This window comes from Cnephaeus nilssonii, assembly GCF_951640355.1.
Source record: "Cnephaeus nilssonii genome assembly, chromosome: 1".
Lineage (NCBI taxonomy): Eukaryota > Metazoa > Chordata > Mammalia > Chiroptera > Vespertilionidae > Cnephaeus > Cnephaeus nilssonii.
The window spans coordinates 107,087,114-107,109,747 of NC_137072.1; the positions used below are offsets into that span (position 1 = coordinate 107,087,114).

The window sequence follows — 22,634 nt, forward strand, 5'->3', positions numbered from 1 at the left end:
TTTCAGGATTAAAATTTTAGTTCCACTGTGTTTTAAATAAAGCCTGGTAGGTGTGAACTATAAAGGTCGTGTTTTATTTGAAGAATGTGTTCATGTTGATGTCAAGTAATTTAAGGTTTTGATAAGGCTAACAAGGATGGCCAGAATTTTTGTTGCAAGCTTTAAGGGACAGTGGATTGTCTTAAAGCAATATCCAAAGCAGGTCACCACCATTTAGTCAGTCTGCCAGCTTTGAAGTTATGAATTTCTTTAAAAATATGACAAAAATGTGAGGATCACACTACTTGCACATTTTCTCATAGTGTGAGACTTTACCATTTTCATGGCACTATTTCAATTTTGCATGCAAAGTGTGACTTCACTTTATGTAATTCCAAAGAATTTTCATAGGCACGTTTTGATGTGGTCAAGATACTAGTTACTTATAAAAAGATATCACAGAGTGTCTACTTGATTGGCTTGAAATTAATTTTTTTCTTCAGGACATAGTCCCTCAGCAGCTGTGATATAGTTTCACAATGGATTTTCCTGGCTCAGTTTCTAATAAATAAAATGTTAAGCAGCAGAAAAAATATTGTGTTTTCAAGGACAATATTTCACATTGGGTGTCAGTCTAAATTAGTTACTAAAAATCAAATTAGAAGGAAGAGCTACTCAGACCCATTTAGGAACATTGATTTGTGGTCCTTGATTTCTCTGTTGAGCTGATGGAGAATTTAAGATTGAAGCATTAGGGATCTTTCCACCTACACTGTTTCATTGAATTTGACTAACTCTGAACTCACATTGACATAATCTGTGGATATCATTTGTACATCGACATGTACAATATTGTGACTAGTAACTATTGATCATTTTGATGGACTTAATGAGTCGTAAATCTGAATTTATGTTCCTTTCTAACTGCTGAGAATGTGCAAACATCTTTTTTCCAATAAAAATTTGTATTTACTTAGAAGCATTCAGAATGTCAACAAAACAGCTGCAACTTTTTTTTTTGTAATTACAGAGTGGTATTCATTTAATAGAACAACAATTATTTTGTATAAGCTACATTAGAACAACTGAAGATGAAAAAAAAATACCATCCCCATATATAACTAATTTGTGCTGGGCACCAACATGAACCTGTTTTAAATTTCCATGCCAATTTACAACCCCCATATTGTACCAGGCAAAGTTAGTGGCTATTAAAAATACCACCAGGACAGGGCTATCAAAAGATACATTTGGTAGTGTGTTAACTATACAAAAACAAACAAACAAATAAAAATGTACAGTTTACAAACAAACCTTACACAGCCTTACATTTCATTTTTTTTTTCTTTAAAAGGAGTGAGTTGTATACAGGGGAGATATATACTTTATAGACAAGAAAAAAAAACTGCACTAGAACCAACTTATTCATCATTATCTTCTTCATCATCTTTCCTCCTCCTCCTCCTTCTCCTCTTCCTCCTCCTCTTTATCTTTGTCATCTTCCTCCTCTTCCTTCTTTTTCTTGCTTTTTCAGCCCTGACAACTCCCTTGTTGGCCTCACCAGCTCTCCTTAATTCAGTGTGTAGCAATATCCTTTTTGTATTTCTCCTTCAGCTTAGCATCTTCTTTTCATAGGCTGCTGTCACCAGCAGTGTGATTTTACATCTCTCCCAGCTTCTTTGCAACATCCCCACCCATGGATGGGCTGGGATATTCTCCTGTGATGTTTGGGCGATACTCAGAACAAAACAAGAAAAAGGCCAAAGGAGGCCTCTTGGGTGCATTGGGATCCTTGAATTTCTTTTTTGTTTCCCCTTAAGGAGGGATATAATTTTTCATTTCTCTCTCATAAATGGGCCTAGTCCAGCTTTGCCATGTCTTCAGTTTTTCCATTCTCTTTAGCAGACATGGTCTTCCACGTCTGAGCACTTCTTAGGCAACTCTGAGAAGGTAACTGCAGCATCCAGGTGCTTCTCCTTGTGCTCCTCCCGGCAAGTTTGCACAAAGAAGGCATAGGATGACATTTTGCCTCTCGGCTTTTTAGGAGCGCCTTGGCCCGTGTTTAATTACCTTCCCTCAGCAAGCACACAGTCACCCAGTGCCCAGCCGGCTCACACTTGCCCCAGCACTGTCCCTATGGAGCTCAATGTACTGCAGGTCTGTGCAAACATCTTTTCTGCTTTAAGAGATGCAAAGCAACAAGTGGACAAACAACAAAAACAAGCAAACGGAAACTCATAGACACAGAAAGCAGTATGGTACTACCAGAGGGAAGGGGGTTGAGGGGTAGTAAAGGGTCAAAGGGGTCAAATATATGGTGATGATGATGGAAGATGATCTGACTTTGGATGGTCGGCACACAATGCAATATATAGATCATCTATCCTAGAAATGTACACTTGAAGCCTGTGTAATCTTATTATCCAATGTCACCCCAATTAACTTAATTTTACAAACAGAGATGCAGACCTGAGTTTGAATCCTTAGGTACTTGCTGAGGGATAAAGGAGACGTGACCTTACACCCTCTGAGATATTTCAGTTCTGTGAGTGTAAACTAAGGATCATACCCAGCTTGCAGAGTTATAAGAATGAATGATAACGTATGTAAAATGCCTTATCCTCTGCCTAGCATATAGCAGGTGCAAAATAGTCAGTAGTCACACTGAGAGAGCTGCTTTTTTATAAAGACCAGTGAACACTGACATCTTTATATAAAGAGCCACTCCCACAGTTCACATTTATTTATGCCACATATTTTTATGGAGAAGCTACTGTGTGCCAGACATTTAGGCACTGGGTATCGAGCAGTGAAAACACAGAAATACTTTCCCCTCAAAGAATGTACTATCTGGTGCAGACCAGCAGGCAATAATCATAAAAGTAAATTAAGTACACGTCACTTTAATAGTGACAGGACTATGGGTAGGACTACCAAAGACCCCGCTGTACCTGGGAAGTCACAGTTTATGCCAGTTGTCCCGGTCATTATTAGTAGTGCCTTTTTTCATCGTCAGTGGTGATCCAAGTTGGGCAATAAATTTTGTGATCCGCTGTATTCATTTGCTAGGGCCACTATAACAAAAGGCTGGGTGGCTTAGACAACCGCAGTCCGTTTTCTCACAGTTCTGGAGGCTGGAAGTCCAAGATCAAGGTGCCCTCAGGATTGGTTTCCCCTGAGGCCTCTCTCCTTGCTTAGGAGACATATCAGGCAGAGACCAGCTGGTGACAAAGACAGAATGAGAAGTGGAAGTAGAATGTAAGACAGACAGATAAGTGTTGGTGGGAGGATTGTGCACGTTTTGTGGGCCATTGTAGGGAATTTGGCTGTTAGCCTCAGTAATATGAAAAGTCAACACCAAAAGTCAATTTATTGGTGTTCAATAAATATCGGAGTCATTAAATCATTAATTTGAAACCAAGATGGGAAGATCCTCACTTCTGGTTTTGTTATTTGTGAATGCTTTGACTCAATAGAGATTTACTGCCAAATATAGAACATGGTAACTCTACAGGGGTAGAAATCCACTCAGTTGTAGTGTATAGTGACTAATTTGCCCAGGAGGAATATACTGGGTAGCAATTTATAAAAAATTTCCAGTTCTATTAAGAAGCTACCATAAGTACAACACCGACTCTCTATATTAAAAGAATGTTCTGCCCTCGCTAGTTTGGCTCAGTGGATAGAGAGTTGGACTATGGGCTAGAAGGTCCCAGGTTTGATTCTGGTCAAGGGCACATGTTTGGATTGCAGGCTCGATCCCCAGTAGGGGGCGTGCAGGAGGCAGCCAATCAATGATTCTCTCTTATCATTGATGTTTCTATCTCTCTCCCCCTCTTCCTTCCTCTCTGAAATCAATAAAAATATATTTAAAAAATAAAAGAATGTTCTGTATAAAGTAGAGGGTAACTATTTACCCATGGTCTAATTTGACTTTTTCTGATGTTCTTGAAAATCTGTGAATTGATGTCTGTTAGTTTCCTATGGCTTCTATAATAAGTTGTGGCAAATTGAATAGCTTAAAACAACAGAAATTTATTCTCTTACAGTTTAAGAGACCAGAAGCCTGAAATTAGGGTGACAGAATGGATGGCTCCTTCTTCAGGTTCTGAGGGACAATCAGTTTTATGCCTGTCTCTTGGTTTCTGGTGGTTGCTGGCAATCACTGGCATTCCTTGGCTTGTAGCTGCATTACTCCAGTATCTGCTTCCATCATCACATGGACTTCTTCTCCGTGTGTGTGTGTGTGTGTGTGTGTGTGTGTGTGTGTGTGTGTGTGTCTCCTCTCTCTTACAAGGACTTAGGGCCCATCTAATCCAGCATGACTTCATCTGAACTAACTAATTGCATCTTATTTCCAGATAAGTCAATTCTGAGGTTCATTGTGAACTTGGATTTTTGAGAGACTATTCAACTCAGTCCAGTGTTTATGTAAAAACAAATAGAGGTCAGTTTGCAATATCAAAATTGTAAGGTGCAGTTCTTAGGAAAATCTACCTGACATGGATTGGCCCAGAACAGAACAATGTTGCTCGAGTTTGGTTTCACATTTGACTTACTCAATTCAGTTGGTCCGGAGTGACCAGCATGGCTATCTTTAAAGCTACCTGGTGATTCAAATGAACAGCCAGGGCCAAGTAATTGGAATTCACAAAATTGAAAGCATGTGAGCTTTATCACTCATCTTATTTGATTTTCATCCGAAGTGTCTGACACAGTGTCTACCTCATATATACTCAATAAATATTTATTGGGTAAATTAATGAACAAATCAATTTACAGAATAAATACATTGTTGAAAGATAAGGATTGAATATAATAACCCCAAAGGGTAGGAAAGTATTTTTCGTATTGGAAGTTATAATGGATGATGTGTTATTTCTTCTAGCATTTGAAGGATTTTGCAGAAACAATTACTTCATTCATCTCCTAACTTCCTTGAGATTAGTAAGTGTCACATATTATTACCCCCATTTTTCAGATGAAGAAATTGGATCTCTTAGCGCAGCTTTTTCTTCAATTGCATTATTTTTTAATACCACCAAGAACTTGATGGATGTCCTATAGAAAATGGAATTAGAGGCAGCATTTCTAGCAAAGGAGCACAGGTCACCAAGATTTTGTACCATATTCAAGATAGAATGATTTAAGAAGCCTAACTGGGGTGGAGGGGCAGAAATAAAAACCACTGCACAAAGTAAAACATATTCTGTAGCTGAAGGTTACACAGTTGGACACCCAATAAGTGACATAGTCTAATTATTTATTAGAGCTGTTATAGTGTAATAATAGGGTAATATAGATGTCAGACTATCATACAGGAGTTAGACAAATGGACATGTGCTCATCATGTCTTGTCACTGCCACTTATAAGCTGCAAGCATCTCTCTACCCTTAACTTCCTCGCCTGTTACTTGTCCATCATAATATTCTCTGCCACATGGAGTTCTTGTGAAGGTTAAGTGACACAATGCTTGTGAAACACTTGCCATACGGACAGTTCATCTTCTGATTGTGGCTAGAGTACTGTATTTTAGCATTATTTATCTGTGTCTTTCCTTAGGGGAAGATCATGTTCAAGTGAAGTTTAGAAGATTTTCTTGTGTTGCTGCTGAATTTATCTTCCCCATTAGAGTCTAAGTTTCATGGGAGCAGGGATGAGGTTCATTTTTGCCAATGCACCGTGAATATTTCTTGAATAAAACATAAGCTAGATTACTGCACTTCTATTCTCAAATGTCCTTTATTTTCTCCCTATTTCACTCTAAGTAAAAGCCAAAGTGCTTATAATGAACTATGAGGCTCTTCAGGGTTTTGATACTAAAAGAAGCGGAATAGAATGAAAGAAAACAAATATTTTAAAAATTCTTTTAAGCATGTTTTCAAAGGGCAGAAATCAGGTAACTGGCCTATCATAAAATGAACAGGGTAGCCTAAGGTATATGAAAATTAATGTGGATGGGGGAGGGGAGTGGAGAAAGGTTCATAATATAATAAAGGAACACTCTATTGGATAAGAAAATGAATTTTATAATCCCACATCATTTTAAAACTCAATTCACAAATTATATTTGTGTTTTCTGTCATCAGAAGAGTCAACTCCACTCAAATTTACCTAGCTTTCTGATTTTTTACTTACCCCAAAGGAAAATTTGAAGTTATATTGCTTGAGCATATACTGTATATGTATATGTAAAGATCAGTGAACATGAGTCTTTTGGGAATTAAATTTTACATATTATGGGTTATTTGTGTTAGCTTGTAGCCAAGAAATAGTGCAGTAGGGTTTAGGTTTAATTCATATTTATAAAAAATTATTATTAAAGAGGCAACACTCAAGATAGACATTGGGGTATGGGGGATGCTTTAATTGCTGCTCTATTATAAAAGGTACTGCTGTCACTTTGGAAATGTTCCTCTTTGCTTTGGGTGCCAAGCCTTATACATTTCTCCCAGCATCTCCTGTGTAGGGGAAGAGAATATTACTAGCCAAGGCTGCATATAGGTAACCTCGTTTGAACCTTCTAACCACCCTGGGAGCCGCCAGGTCTGGCATTATTAGTGATGCTGTGATTCAGGCGAGGCCAAAGAGGCTCAGTGAGGTGAGGTCACTTTTACAAGTATCATAGAAAGTGGCAGAGCTCAGATTCAAACCAGTTTTTGTTTTTTTCTTGTGTGTGTTTTTTTCTGACTACAAAGCTGCAAGTCTTTCCACTACATGTCACAATTAATGTGCCCCAAATTACTTACATTGTTTCATGCTTGTAAGAATATTTAACATGAGATCTATTCTCAACACATTTTTAAATGCACAGTGCAGTTTGGTTAACTACAGGCACCACATGGTAGAGCAGATCTCTAGCACTTACTCATCCTGCAAAACTGAAAATTTATACCCAGCGAACAACATCTCCCCTTTCCCGCTGCGCCCAGCCCCAGGCAACCACCATTCTAATCTCTACATCTAGAAATTTGCTTATTTTATTTTTTAATGGTATGTTTTTTGTTTCTGTTTTTGGTTTTTTAGACAGGAAAGGATAGGGATAGAGAAATAGAAACATCTATTAGATGCCTCCTGCATGCCCTGTACTGGGGATCGAGCCCAAAACTTGGGCATGTGCTCTGACTGGGAATCGAACCAATGAACTCTTGGTTCATGGGTCCATGCTCAATCACTGAGCCACACCAGCCGGGGTGGATTTTGGTTATTTTAGATACCTTGTATAAGTGGAATCGTGCAGTATTTATCCTTCAGTGACTGGCTTATTTGACTTGGCCTAATGCCCTCAATGTTCACCCAGGTTGACACATATCCTAGGAGGTCCTTCTTTATTAAAGCTGAAAAATATTAAAATCATATTGAATTGTATGCAAATGCTTACACATTGGCTTCCTATTGTGTCTTTCCTATTAATTACAGCTATTTTTAAAATACCATTGTTATGATGTTGCACAATTTACATTATTTATAGTGTGATGAAGTTGGCATTTAGTAAATGAATGTACGTTCCTCAGTGGGAGCAGACCACTCTGGTTGTTAATATAGCATGACCATATAATTTACCATCTACACCAGAACGTTTTTGAACACACAAAGTGGGGCTAACACATAGGATGTAAGGACAACTATCAAAAACCAGCACTCTCCTTGGGCAAACCGGGAGGTCTTGTCACCATACTTAAAGGGACCTCCAGACAATCTCCCAAGTCCCACACAAAAGGTATCCTATATAATAAAAGCGTAATATGCTAAGTGTCCAACCGATCAGTCGACCATTCAGTCAACTGCTCGACCAGTCGCTATGATGCGCACTAACCACCAGGGGCCAGGCGCTTTGACCAGTAGGTCAGCTTGCTGCTGGGGTCTGGTCAATCGGGACTGGGCGAGAGAGCTGGACATGCCCTGGAGCCCTCCCTTGGTCCCTCCCTAGCCTGCTGGCCCCCATTGGCCCTGATCTGGACTGGGTGAGAGGACCCTGATTGGCCCTGATTGCCAGCCAGGCCAAGGGACCCCACCGGTGCACGAATTCATGCACTGGGCCTCTAGTCACCATATAAGTAAGCACTTTTGGTAATTTTTGCAGAGGAACAAAAGAAAATTGGGCTTCCATGATGGCTCTTAAAGGTTCCCAAAGAAAACTGATGCTTTTATCTTGTTGTTTTCTGCTGTATTCTCTGGCTAGTTCTACCAATAGAGCGGGGCAATCTCGTGGACAATGGCAAGCACTTAGTCCTGATCTGGAAAGCACTGTGGCTTTTGGTCATGCAGTTGTTCAGCTAATAACCATCCTGTCCTCAGCAGACTAAGGCTCTCTCTAAATGTTTCATGAGGCATGCAATCAACACAAAAGTAAAGCAGATGAAATGGGACCCACCCTTGATTGAGTCAGAGGCAGAGACAGACAGCCAGACAAAGATAGAGGACAGAGAAAGGTGAAAGAGAGAGACACACAGACACATAGAAGGACAAAGACAGACAGAGGCATGCAGAGAGAGGGCAAGGGAGACAGAGAGATGAGGAAATGACAAAGACTAAGGAAGGGAGTGGGGTGCACAGAGCTAGAGACAGAGAGAAAGACAGAGGAGCAAGACTGAGAGGCTGACAGACAGATCAGCACTTATTTTATGACAAACACGTCTTCAAGTGGCAGTTGTAAGAAGAGTTGAATTTACTCTATTTGCATTTAGATTTTGTAGATCATTTGGAGCAAATTCAAGCACTCAAGCACCTTTCGGTTTCCTCCTTCTTAATTAATTGATAGATAAGAAGAGGTAATTTTATAATCAGGCAAAATGAAACAGGTCCATTAGCAAGGGTCAGAGTTCTGCCTCCAAAATTCATAGTGACACAATTAAGTATTTTCCCATGGTTTCCAGTGACCAACACTGCTGCTATCTTTCTTAAAGGGGTGACTGCAGGGTCCAATAACAATCAGTATAGTGTGGCAGCAATTTTCAGCAAGCATTATCCCCAGAGTATGAACTCCAAATTATATGGGACCCTGTTTCTTCAGGAATAAATTTGAAAATACAAAATGAACTCTGATCTGTTTTCATCAAAGTCTACTACCCTATTATGTATTCTCTTTACTTATCTATTCCTCTGCCCTGACTAATTGGGGGCTAATTAAGTATTTTCAGTATTCCACTTCAATTCCTCTGCATATTTATGAGCTGTAAGCCCATTGAAAAAACAGACATGCTGGCAAATAAGTTCACATTTGCAACCAATGAAGAATGTACTTCCCAGCCCAGGCATGAAGTCACTGCTCATGAATTACCTTGTCAGGGATCCAGAGGAGACGCAGATGGGATCACAGGGCCATTGAAACTCCTAATGATTTTATCATAGTTGTTTATTCGTGGAAGGACATGGAAACATTACTAGCCATTTTCCTACACCACAGGCTTAGGGTCTAGGAAGCAAAACATTGTCCATAATTCAAAAGCACAAGATAGAAGCTGAACAGGGCTGTGAATAACGGAGCAGAGCCTTTATTCCCATGCAAAGCCACAGAGAATATTTGGTTTTGCTATCAGCTCTACTGCAAAAAAGAAGGAAGATAAGCATGATTCTCGTTATGGAGAAATTGCCACGTCTATCACCATCGGCATTACTTCTTGAATTCATAATTCATAGCCCATCACCCACCACTGAAACCTGACACTGACATGTAACCAGCATTTTTTTGTGTGTAACAGGAAAAGCAGTCAGTGAAAAATGACCCCTTGCAATACCACTATTGAGTTGCAGAGGGTCAGAAATATAGAGCCACTGAGATACTGATGGCTGATATGTTTTCAGTAAGCTCAGACTTTGTAAGATAAAACCTTTCCCAGTGGAAAAAAATGATTGAATTTTCAGTCATTTCCATCACAATTTAAAGTGGCCTATTAATTGACACATTTACTTTTTATTCTTTTTATTTTTTTTTTGTATTGCTCTATTTCATGATTTTTGAAGTGCTAGTATACTAGAAGACTGGTTTAACTTCTACACGCAGAGATAAGGGAGTTGATGTCATTTTAATTTCTAAGGCAATAAATTTGTGAATAGATTATTAAACTCAGTAGTTTATATAGCCAAATAATTACGGTATTACTTTGTCCATGGTAAGCACCAAAAATGTTAATTGAATAACTTAATAAAGGAGTCATTAATTATTCCACAAATATATGTTATCACTAATATATGTAATACTCTGTACTGCTTGCTAATAATCAAAATAAGGTAATGAGCTTTCTCATCTCACTAGATATTTTTGCTCAAATATAACTCCAATGACACCTTCCCTGGCCACAATATTTAAAATTACAAGTCTTCCCCACCACACCTCCCTACCCATCCACCAACAGAAGTTTCTAGACCTCATTCCTACCCAACTTTATATTTTTCAATTGATTTTTGTTTATTATTTTTCTTTCCTGACTATAATGTAAGATTAATTAAAGCAAGAATAAATTTTTTGTTGTTCAATGCTTGAAAACAATTTTCTCACATAGCTGGTCCAATTATACAGTTGCCTAGAGCAGGATAGCACATCTAGTAACATTAATTCTCTAAAGTCTGCAAGTAGAAATTTTCAATCTTACATTGCAGTAGGGAAGACATATGTCAAATCCATGATTGTATTATTAATTGTTTTAATTATATTTGTGATAATAAAGATAAAGGAGATTTAGATTTGTGATAAAGGAGAGATGGAGGAAACTATAAGCATACATTAGAGCTGTTCATAAACTAGTTTGGCCTGTCATGTAAGGTTTTCCTTAGAAAGTGACTACCAAACTGACATCTCAAAGATGAAGTAGGTCACATGGAGATAAAGCAACACTTCAGTTAGAGGTCATAGCATGAGGTAAGAGGAAATGTGATATACGCAACTGAAAAAAGCTATTACCTACCACTTATTGACAGTGTATTATGAACAGTTGTCATCCAACATGCTTTATATATTATCTCATTAGACTCTCATTCTAACAACTTTAGCTACTATTTCTAATTTACTTTGTTAATGAGGAAAGATTAAGAGAGATTAAATAACCTTACCTAAGGTAATAAAGTGCTGAGAACTGAATCTAGGTTGTTTTACTACAGTGCGTGAACACTCAACTACTACACTTTAAGGAAAACAAACAAATTTAAAAACACACACACAATAATCTGATAGCACAGAGAGAGAGAGGGAGAGGAAATTATATATGTTCACATCTAGCCTTCCAGGAGTTAAAGGTCTCACTGAAGAGAAAAACTATAAAAATCAGGTAGTAACCATATACAATTTCTATTTAAATACAGGGTGGGGCAAAAATAGGGTTACAATTGTGAGTATTTGAAGCAGTTTATTCTTGTATTATTACTTATTAATTATTGTATTATTTTCCATATGAGCAACAGTAAACCTTCTTTTTTCCCATCCTGTGTACTCCTAAAATGGACTTTAAATTGTGTTTTGGCAACAAAGATCCTTTGCTATTAATAGACCCTTTTGTTTTATAAAGAAAAGTCAGAGAACCAAGGAAGTTTAATAACCTGTCCAAGGTCACTCAGCTTGAGGTAGAAAAACAGGGACCAAAATCCGGGACTTCTAAATTGTGATTAAAAACAGCAGCCTACCTGGTAGTCTCCAGGGCAGTTCAGAGGGCTCCCTCTGGAGCACACCCACCTTTCTTCCCCCTTTCTTTCATAGGGGTGGTTTTCTCCCTAAATTCTAAGGGCCCTCCCTTCCCCACAAAAAGAGCAGTTCAAAAGATCCTCCAGAGAAGAACATCTTTAGTTACCCAGCAGGGGGTGCTGGCAGGGAGTGTCACCTTAACACCCAGCAGTGCTAGGGAAGTAGGAAGCTCCTTCCCCATAGCCAGGTCTGGGGGTCCAGGAAGTGGTTGTAGAGAGAGTAAGCTTGGCAGGTATCAGAATTTGAGGGGAAAGGAGGAAATCAAACAACTGGCAAATATTTCTTGAGTGTCTGCCGTGTGCCAGTCTCAGGGATGATTGTCAAACCTGAAGCAAAGGAGCTGGGTAAGAGTAAAAAAAAAAAACACAAAAAACCTAAAGGCTCTCTCCTGATACACTGGCTGAATCTTCAGTCTAATTCTTTGTCAGAATAGGGTTCACTCTGCAATAGGGTGTGATATCCAGAACAATAGGGTATGATTGGGGAACAATAGAGAAGGTAGAGCAGAGGAGGAGGGAGGTCTCTCTTTCCTCTGGAAGTTGTCAGGAAACAATAGGGATAGCTTGCCAAAGGCAAGTGTATTTGAATTGAGTTTGAAAGTCTGCATTGGCATTTAGAAATTGGTAATTGGAGGACCCACCAGATTCCCCATACAGTGGGATGGAAGCTTACAGTGACCTGAAGGGAAGAAGCTGCATCATGCTTGGGGAGTAAAGCAAAACCCAATGTCCTAAGAAGGAGGTGGCTCTTAGATGGATGTGCCCTGCACAAATGTAGTAGAAAAAAAAAACAACTAAAGAGTCCATGTTAGCCCGGGTGGGTGGCTCAGTGGTTGAGCATCAACCTATGAACCAGGAGGTCATGGTTTAATTCCCAGTCAGGGCACATGCCCGGGTCATGGGCTCAATCCCAGATGTGGATGTTCTCTATCTCTCTCTCCCTCTTCCTTCCTCTCTGGGAAAAAAAAAATTATATATATATATATATATATATATATATATATATATATATATAATGTTTTAAAAAAAGAATCTGTGATATGTGAATCAGATTTACTTTGTTTTACAAGTTTAAAAGGTTACCTAGATACTAATCTAGAAAATGAAATCAGGTCTTCTTTTGTTATCAAAAGTGAATTTATTCACTCGTTTGCCAGACATTTATTGATCTCCTCCTATGTACCAGACCCTCAACCAGCACCTGGGATATTGAGTGAATAAGACATTTCACACCAAATTAGTGTCAAGAGCAGAGAGGCCAACAAAGGCAAGACACTTGGTGTGGCCAATGGCTGATGGATGCCCCATTAGGAGCACTGGGGAGTGTGGTGAGAAATGCTGTCAGAGGAAGGGGGTAGGGGTATATGGTGGCAAGTGAGGTTTTTCTCCAAAGGACAACATGAAGGCTTTAAAGGGCTTTTAAGAAGGAAGTCTGATCTGATTTGATTTATGAATCTACTAATTTATTGTCATGCCCCATTCAAGAGATCTATCAGGTTTTGTAGCCAATAGACACTAATGTGGGGGGGGAACCAGCCCCAAAGGGAAAGAGATCAGTAGCCTTTTGGTCAGAACTTCTTATGAGATCAAAATTATTATAAAGTACAAAAGCAACAAGCAATACATTTGCAAGGCCCATATTATAAAGATGGTCTAACCTTAATTAAATAGCTTCTTTTGCTGTCACTTTATATTCAATACTTTACAAACTGATATGGGGGAGGTAATATATCTATCCACCTGCAAATTCAGGCTTCTGGGCATGCAGAGTAGGCAGGCTGAATCTGAGTTGGACAGTCAAGTGTTGGGGACCTTGCCCACGGGATGACTCATGATTTTTCTTGAGTTCTCCCAAACTATCTCCTGAAGTCACAGATACCCTACGTCTATTCCTGGTTAACAGTTTCAGACACACCTTGCTTGTTTTGGAGTTACTCTGCTTGAATAATTCCATCCAGTAATGTCGACACGTAAAGGACTGTCTCCCTCTGGGCTTGTCATCTTATGCTAATGACGCTGCATATCAAGGACATCTATTCTCTCACTTTCAGGGAAGGCAAAGGTACTAACGGGTGATTGCAGTGTGAATGATTTATGCAAAGCATCTCTCTCCTTGGTAATCAGAGATGAGGAGCAATGAGAACAGAAAACTGCCATGGGGCCCTTAATGCTGGTTTGAATGTTGAAATTTCAATCCAGTTAACTCTTTCAATGATACTGGCGTTATTTCCGATCTAAGGTCAAAAAGAAGCCACCAAATTCTTGTCACTCAGAAGATATGCTTTCATGATTCTGTTTTCACTTGCTAATCATTATGTTTAATGTAACATAAGGAAAAGGTTTGGAAAGAAAAACCTAAAACATAAGAATAACAGAAAGGGGAAAGAATTTATTTTTTCCCTCCTGGAGTCCCAACCTACTGCCTGTGATTGCCTGAGCTGCTGGCTGAGTATAGGTCCTGCCTGCTGGCTTCCTCTGATAACCATGCAGCCCGCCCTAGTTTCCCTTGGAAGACAGAGTTAACGGAACCTGTCGGTATCTTCTAGGTTTCCTCTACGCTCAGAACAGCACCAAGCGCAGCATCAAAGAGCGGCTCATGAAGCTCTTGCCCTGTTCAGCTGCCAAAACATCGTCTCCTGCTGTTCAAAGCAAGTTTGTTTGTTCTCGTTTGTTTCCCCAAAAATGTTTGCGTTGTTTGTTTAGGTCTGCATGCATTGCAGTTCTCTACTTCTAAAGAGAATCAATACATTTTATTCCGCAAGACCAACTCTATTGATGTGCACGTGTTTACCTAAATACCCAGGGGAACTTTTGTGCAATTTCAAGGTGCTTCCTGATTGGCAGATGGACAGCTTGGTGTTGGTGACAGGAGTTTGGGCTTCAAAACATTTGGAAGTTTTTGTTTGATCTGAGGCTCAGATAACTCTTGGGTTCAGAGCAATGTACCCTTTAAAGTGTATTTACCTTGTAAATGTCTTGACTCCTCTACATGCACTTGGTGCTATAATTTAGATACTGCCAAACTTCAGAAATATGATTAGGTTCAAAAAACTACTATAAAATGAAAAACATTTACTACACAGATGTGACTTTTTTTTTTCTTTGCCCACTCTCTACTTGTATCAATCAGGGTTCTCTAGAAAACAGAACCAATGCATACATATGAATATATATACATTTACATATACATATACTAGTACATGTATATACACATATACTGATATACGTACATACATATAAAGAGATTTATTTTAGGGATTGGTTCACACTACTGTAGGACCAGGCATGTCTGAAGTTCATAGGTCAGCCTGACAGGCTGGAAACTCAGACAGGATTTGGTGCTGTAACTTTGAACAGAATTCCTTCTACAGGAAACTTCTGTTTTTGCCTAAGTCTTTCCAACTGATTGGATGAGATCCACCCACATGATCCAGGGTATTCTCATTTTCTGAAAGCCAATGGATTATAGATGTTAATCACATCCACAAAATATCTAGACAGTAACACTTAGATTAGTATTGATTAAATAAATGGGTTCTATAGCCTAGACCAGGGGTCCTCAAACTACCGCCTGTGGGCCACATGTGGCCCGCCGAGGACATTTATCTGGCCCGCCGGGTGTTTTTGCCGCCGCTGCCTGTCCTGCTTAGCAGCCGACTTAGCAGTGTGCATAGGAATTTGTTCATAGTTTTTTTTTTAAACTATAGTCCGGCCCTCCAACGGTCTGAGGGACAGTGAACTGGCCCCCTGTTTAAAAAGTTTGAGGACCCCTGGCCTAAACAATGTGAGACACATAGACTAACCAGCATACTCTCCATTTTCTCTTTCTCCAATTTCATGCCATTCTTAAGGAGCAGAAAATGAGGATCTAAAGGGAAAACCTTTATTTTTTTAAAAGATGCTATACAGTCCTAGCCAGTTTGGCTCAGTGAATAGAGTGTCAGCCTGAGTATCAAAGGGTCCCAGGTTCGATTCCGGCCAAAGGCACGTACCTTGGTTGCAGGCTCCTCCCCAGCCCGGGCCCTGGTCGGGGCTCATGCAGGAGGCAACCAAGCAATGTGTTTATCTCACATCGGTGTTTCTCTCTGTCTTTCCCTCTCTCTTCCATTCTCCCTAAAAATCAATGCAAAAAATATCCTTGGGTGAGGATTAATAAAGTTAAAATAAAATTTAAAAATGCTGTACATAATGAACATTTACAGATATTCTATGTATACAAACATTCTTTCATACACATTTTTTTTCAAGCATCAAAGAACAGTGGGAGTCAGACACAGAGATGTGTTGTTCTTCCCCAGTTAGGAAACAAATAACTAAGAAGTTAGGAGAAACATTGTAGGTGCGGGGCTAAATTTCTGGTTTGAATATTGAAATTTTAATCAATTAACTCTTGCAATGATATTTATTTTATTCTCTTTCTAAGGTTTAAAAAAGCCATCAAATTTTACTTTTGTCATTCGAAAGATTTACTTGCATGATTCTGTTTTTACTTGCTAATCATTATCTTTAATGCAACATAAGGAAAAGATTTGAAAAGAAAAACCTAAAAATGAGAATAACCCATGTCTTCGCCTACTCTCTTTATATACTGCCACACAGTGTTGTAGGAACTGATGGACTCAATTCATGATTTGAAAATGTAAATGCCCTGAAATTTCACTAATCTCCACAACAAAAATGGAGAAAATATGTAAAGTACTTCAAACAACCCAATACGTTCCAGTCAAAAGTCCTAGAAAAAATGGTAAATCATTTCAGTGGCACTGACCAAAGGTAATATATCATAATAATAAGATTTAATTAATTCACTTAGTCATTCAACATATATTTATTATATGCCAGGCCTTGTCCTTGTGCTGGGAGAGAGAACAGTACATAAAACAGCTTTGAAAAAGATCTGTCCTGTTAGGACATTCTGTGGAGAGAGGGGACAGGGCAAAATTACTTTTATGAGTAATAACCATATAGACAAAAAAAAATAGAACTATGGTTGAGAAACATTGCTTTGACATTTTTCCTTCATTGAACACATGCACACCATCTCAAAAACAAAACATGACATGTCATCAACAACCTGGAGGGCCATCATGAAGAATTACGCCGAAACCTAGTCCTGCATGACACTGACGCTGCAGAACTTTTTCTTGCCACAATTTTCAGCAAATGTGGGCTGTTAGAGCCATTGCTTTTATCCTTTCAAGCTGGAGTCAAAATTGCCAATGGACCAGATAGTTACCAAAATACGGTCATTTGTACAAAGCAGGCAGGTGAAATGTAACTTTCAAATGGATCGCTATATTTACTTAGGGAAGAACAAAATCGCCCAGTCCTCTTGAGCATACCTCCTGTTCCAATATTTAGTAAAGCACACAAATAAGTGGGTACACTGCAATTTCCAAGCAGATATGAGGAAGATGTCAGAACATTTCTTGAAGAAAAAAAAAAAAGATTCTAAAAAAAATGAGCAGAAGGACTCCAAAAACTATTTTTATAAAAATGGGAGTTCATAAAACTGGCTGATAGTGAACCAACACTAGACATGGCCGCCAATGTGTGAACTCCAAATGGTCTGCAGATATAAAACTCCTGCCTTCAGTAGCCACCACTTTCCCCATTAGCTACCCATCACAAGAAAACCCCAGCATGTGGAAGTAAGTTATTTGGAAGAGAGACCACATGAATTCCATTGTTATGTTACTTTACAATAGTGATTTCATTAGATCCCTATTTATGATCTGGGCCCTAAGAGATTGGACACAAACTCAAAAGATGACATGAGAACATGAGGCACAAGGCAGGTGGTACCGGAGTGGCAGGAGGAACAGCATGGGCCCACATGTCTGCATGCTAGACCACACACAGAGAACCCTAGGGGAGGGGAGGCCTGACTGGACTAGTTCCAGGCTTGAATGACCTGCAGGGTGGCTGAGGAAATATTCTAAACCAGATCCCACGCAGCTTCAAAGCTAGGGGCTGAAAGTGAGTTTCATATAGGACCAATACTTACCCTAAATTTCATTTTCTTATTCCAGGAAGGCAGATTGAAAAAAAGATCTCTCGTTCCTCTTGGCAGGAAATGAGAGATTTGTCAATATTACGCAAATAACAACAACAACAACAACAAATATTTCCTGCAGAAAATCCTACACTCCCCTAAACTATGGAGCACTTAGATTCTCACAATCAAGAACCCGAGAGTTTGGAGGAAGCATAGGAAAGACATGTAGCCATGTTTAGTTCCCAGACAGATTCTTGCTTCACCAGGGAGCAGCCTGGCTTCTTCAGGAAGCCACCCTGAAGGGGCATCCTTCCTCACAGTGAACTCAAATAAGCCTTCCTTCTCACTTCCACCATACTCCGGCCCCTGAGAGTATTCTTCATGTCAACACTTTCTTCCATAGAATCGTCTTCCTCCTCCTCTCCCCGCTCCTCCTCCTCTCCCCGCTCCTCCTCCTTCCCCTTGGGGGTTGGGAAGATGAATGGTTTATTTACAAAAGTTATTCAAGTTCATGGCAGAAAATTTGGAAAGCACAAAATAGATGAGAAATCACACACACACACACACACACACACACACACACACACCACACTCACAGCACACAACACACTCATAGTCCTGCTATACCCCTTTCCCTTGAAGTATCAATAAATAAGTATGAACATCTTTTTCATTTCTGTGTGTATTAATGAGATCTCATCTATACCAAGTTGTTTTTTTAAAATATATTTTTATTGATTTCAGAGAGGAAGGGAGAAGTAGAGAGATAGAAACACCAATGATGAGAGGGAATCATTGATCAGCTGCCTCCTGCATGCCCCACATTGGGGATCCAGCCTGCAATCCAGGCATATGCCTTGAATGGAAATCAAACTGTGACCTCCTGGTTCATAGATCGATACTCAACCACTGAGCCACACCGACCAGGCTATACCTAGTTTTTATCCTTTATTACATTGCATACTTTCATCAATATTAGCCTTGTTGTTAAAAGAATCTGAAAAGTCATTTTCAGTGGCAAACATAATATTACATTGTATAGTTATTATAAATTATATTTGACCATATTACCTGGTTTGGGAATATTTAGATTTTCTTCCCTTTTGAATCCTCCCCCTCCCCTAATATAAATAACACTGGGATAAACGTATCTGTGCATATATCTATATACATATAGCTATATATGTCTTTTAGATTATTAACTCCCAAATTTGAATTATTAGATGAAAAAAAATAAATTATGTGAATACAAGTTTCCCAATGTATATCAGAAAAGAAAAAAAAATTTTAGTTGGCTTTTCAAATATTTAAACACATACATATTGCCTCCTGAACTTTTTTGTTGTATGGACTTAATATGCTCAATATTTGGAAATTATATGTATTTTATAGTCACTTGCTAAATACAGACTTAAACATTAGTACTGCTGTTTGTACCCCAAATGAAAGCATTAAAAGAAGTAGCACATGACAATGATTTTTAGCATGAAAACCATAGACTATTCTTAAATTTTTGAAAATCAAATGTATTACTCATCTATAACAAACAGCAAGAAATGATAAGCCCAGATTCCTGTTAAACCACAAATCTTGACTTCCATGTCTGCGAAGATAGTCAGACAAATAACTGAAGTCCAACTGCTGTGGAAAGGTTTGAGGAACAACAGACATGGCTTGGAGAAGGAGCTAACAGTTCTTTGCAATGGCCTCCAGTGGAGCAGGAGTGGTGGATATGATCTGCTGAGTTAATGTGAGTGTTAGCATGTCTTCCTTCTGACACTAAGAACCGCCAACAAGAATAGGAATAGGATAGCTACTGAGTCTGCCAACACAACACCTAGGCCATGAGTGAAGGATTAGCTCCTTCAAGTGTTTGGCCCTGCCCCCTGTGCAGCCAATTGCTCACTGCTCTGTGCAACCCTAGGCCAGGATGCAAACATGAGCACCAGCCTGATGCAGTAGCCTGATCACCATCCCTCAGTCCCAGTCCCAGGTTGCTTATATCATTCATTGGCACCATAAGCTAATAGTTGCTGAAATTAGAATCATCTTTCCTTTGTTTTATGCTCACCCACCCACCATCACCACACTCGGGTCAATTTTATCTGAAATATCTTTTAAATTAACTTCTTTTCATCTCTTGTGGTAGGGCTCTTGCTCAGACCCTCATTATCTCTTCTAACAAGTACTGAGCAAAGAAAAACGGAGGAAGAAAAATGGAGGTAGCATGGGCTTTAGTGTGATCTCTGCATGATCTGAATTCCTCTCATGCCTCTTACTAAACAAAGTGCCTGAAGTTACTTAGTTAAATTCTCTGGCCCCATAGTTTCTCCTGACTGAATCATTCATCCCATAATATTATTTTGAGAGACCATGTGTGGCAAGCATGATTGTAGGCACTGGCTTTTGAGCAGAGAATAGAACATATCAGTTCACTGTCCTCATGGAGCTTTTATGGAAAGAGAGATGATAAAATTGAAAATAAAGATAACCCCAGGAGTTGATGAATGTTATAAAAAGGTAAACCTGTGGTAATGCACTGAATGTGGGTAGAGGAACTGCTTTGCCTCATTGATAGGGTGACTTTTGAGACCCTAAAACAAGAGGAGGTCAGTAATGTGAGAGTCTGGAGAGAGAGTTCCAAGGAAGAGGAAACAGCAAGTGACAAGTTTCTAAGGAGGAAAGCCACATAGTTTATTCACAGTGCAGAAGGAAAGACCATTGTGGTCATCAGAAAAACGGGTTATTGTGGGGACTGAACAAGATCATTTATGCAAAGCATTTGGCACATGAAACAGCATGAGTATGAACATACGACAAGTTTTGACTCAGTCAAATTGATATTCCCTCCTGAGGAAGGCATATTGTCTTCCCCACACAACAGCTCAGAAAACAGGCACAGATAAGTCAGACAACTTTCCCATGATCAGAGCTGGGATTCTGACACCAGAGCCTGCTGTCTGCACCATTTTATCAGGCTGAGCTGGGGCATGGGAAGATAAAGTGAGCTACTCAGTTATTCAGTGAGGAGATATAGCCTTAACACGGCTTAACAACATTTATTTTTTTAAAGAAAAAGTCTGTGTGCTCACAGAGAGTAGAGTAGCTAGGGATTTCTTGGTAATAAAACCATTCCTGAAATAACCAGTTAAAATCCTTAATCTTATGTTTATCTACTCAACATATACCTTTGGACATCTAATTGTAGCTCTTTTTCATAATGTGAATCACAGATCTTCACATTGGGAAGGATTGTGGAAAAGCATAGGTTTGGCCCTCTGCCTCAGGGAAGGTAAGGCTTACATCCATTTCACACGTGAGGTAACTTTGGCCTCAAGATGCTGCAATGATTTGTGCAGAATTACACAACTAGAAATTGGAATAAAACCCATACAAGCCCCCTTAGTCTTATGATACAGATACTCTTATTGAAAAGCTGCAAGATATGGGGTTGTCATATCAATAGAATAATCCTTACTGAAAAATTTTCAAAAGAGAGTGAAGGCCAGTTTCATGGGGTTGCCACCTAGAGGGGTCTATTGGATTAGATACTTCTAAGCAAAAAGTCATCATATTTTACATGCTATGAGTATCATTCCTAGTATAACAACAACAACAATAACAGCCTATTATAAAGAATACTAGAGGCCCGGTGCACAAAATTCGTGCACAGGTATGGTCACTAGGCCTGGCCAGAGATCAAAGCACAAGTATTTGGTGTGGAAGGGCAGGTCCCAACTGACCTCTGGGCCCTTGGCAACACCTGGGCCCCTGGGCCCCCACACACATCCCTCCACCCGCCTCTACCTGATTCACAGCTAGCTCCCAAGTCCCCACATGGAGATGCAGTGAGCACAGCTAGATGGGTGCCGCAGGCTGGGGTGCAGCGTGGGCCTCTGGGCCACCCAGTGGCACTGCACGGAAGCCAGGCAGGCAGTGTGCTCTCTCCCAGTTGGCCTCGCAGACCAGCTCCTGCGTGAACCCACAGGGAGCCAAAACGGCCCCTGTTGTCCCAGCGGCTGCAGCCCTGCTCACCCAGAAGATGAGCGTGGGTGCGGAAGAGGCTCCTCATGGGCGCCCAGCACCAGGGCGCAGGGGCTTTCCTAGCACGCGAGCCCTGATGTCTTGGGGGAGAGTAACAAGGGGAGTGAGAGTGAGCTCCGTGGATACCCTGCATTCTCACGGCATCTCTGTCCCCGTTATCCCTGCCCCCAGGTAGCAGGTGAGAGATTGCAGCATGTCACCAATGCCCACCATGTTCCGCACCGCCCCCTGTTGGTCAGTGCATGTCATAGCGAGCAGTCAAACTCCTAGTCTCCCAGTTGAACCACCACCAAAAGGGACAATTTGCATATTAGGCTTTTATTATATAGGATAGCCTATTTTATATATGAGAAAATGGAGACCCAGAGAGGGGAAATAATTTGCTCAAATTCACAGAGCTATTAAAAAAAAAAATCTAGGCTCTTCCTCCCTCACAAGCACACATCTCCTAAACTCTAAGGGACCCCACACAGCTTGCAACCAGGGGAGCAATGGGCAGTGGCAATTCCTCTTAGGCTAACACTCTGAACCTGTCTCCAAGACCCCCTTTTCTCTGACTTACCAGTGACTTAAAGCAGCCACACCTAGTCTCTCCTGTTGCTCCTTTTATCCTCAGCCCTTCCTGATTTCACTGTGCCCAGATTTAGATTCTCAAAATAAAATAATAAAAATATCTAGGATGAGAAATTGAACTCCGAGTCCAGTACTTTTCAAAACTAAAATTCTATGATTTGCTATCAGTCAGGGTCCAGGCAGGAAGCATAAGGCACACTTAGTTGGGGCAATGGAGGGTAAATTAATGAAGGGATTATTTGCAACTGGCTGAAGTGAATGTTATCATTTCTAGACTGTCACTTACCAGAAGATGAAGAAAACCATAGTTATAGTTATAACTATCATAGACTTCTCCCCAACAGGGACTCTGGCCTTTGGAAGAGC

At 39.9% G+C, this 22,634-nt stretch overlaps 1 protein-coding gene and 1 pseudogene across 7 annotated transcripts in view; one reads left to right on the plus strand and one right to left on the minus strand.

The window, feature by feature from the left end:
• KCNIP4 (potassium voltage-gated channel interacting protein 4) overlaps nucleotides 1-22,634 on the plus strand; it is a gene marked incomplete at both ends in the record, with an annotated part of 944,241 nt that overhangs the window by 815,568 nt on the left and 106,039 nt on the right. For 2 of the 6 annotated variants that reach the window (XM_079777238.1, XM_079777237.1), the window contains one exon: nucleotides 14,200-14,305. The exons of the other annotated variants lie outside the window; for them this stretch is intronic. In XM_079777238.1, coding sequence (XP_079633364.1) covers nucleotides 14,200-14,305 — 106 coding nt within the window. The remainder of the gene's footprint in view (nucleotides 1-14,199; nucleotides 14,306-22,634) is intronic. 6 annotated transcript variants of the gene reach the window in all.
• On the minus strand, nucleotides 1,401-2,018 carry LOC307098355 (high mobility group protein B1-like; annotated as a pseudogene). The gene has a single exon. The product of its transcript is annotated as a high mobility group protein B1-like (transcript).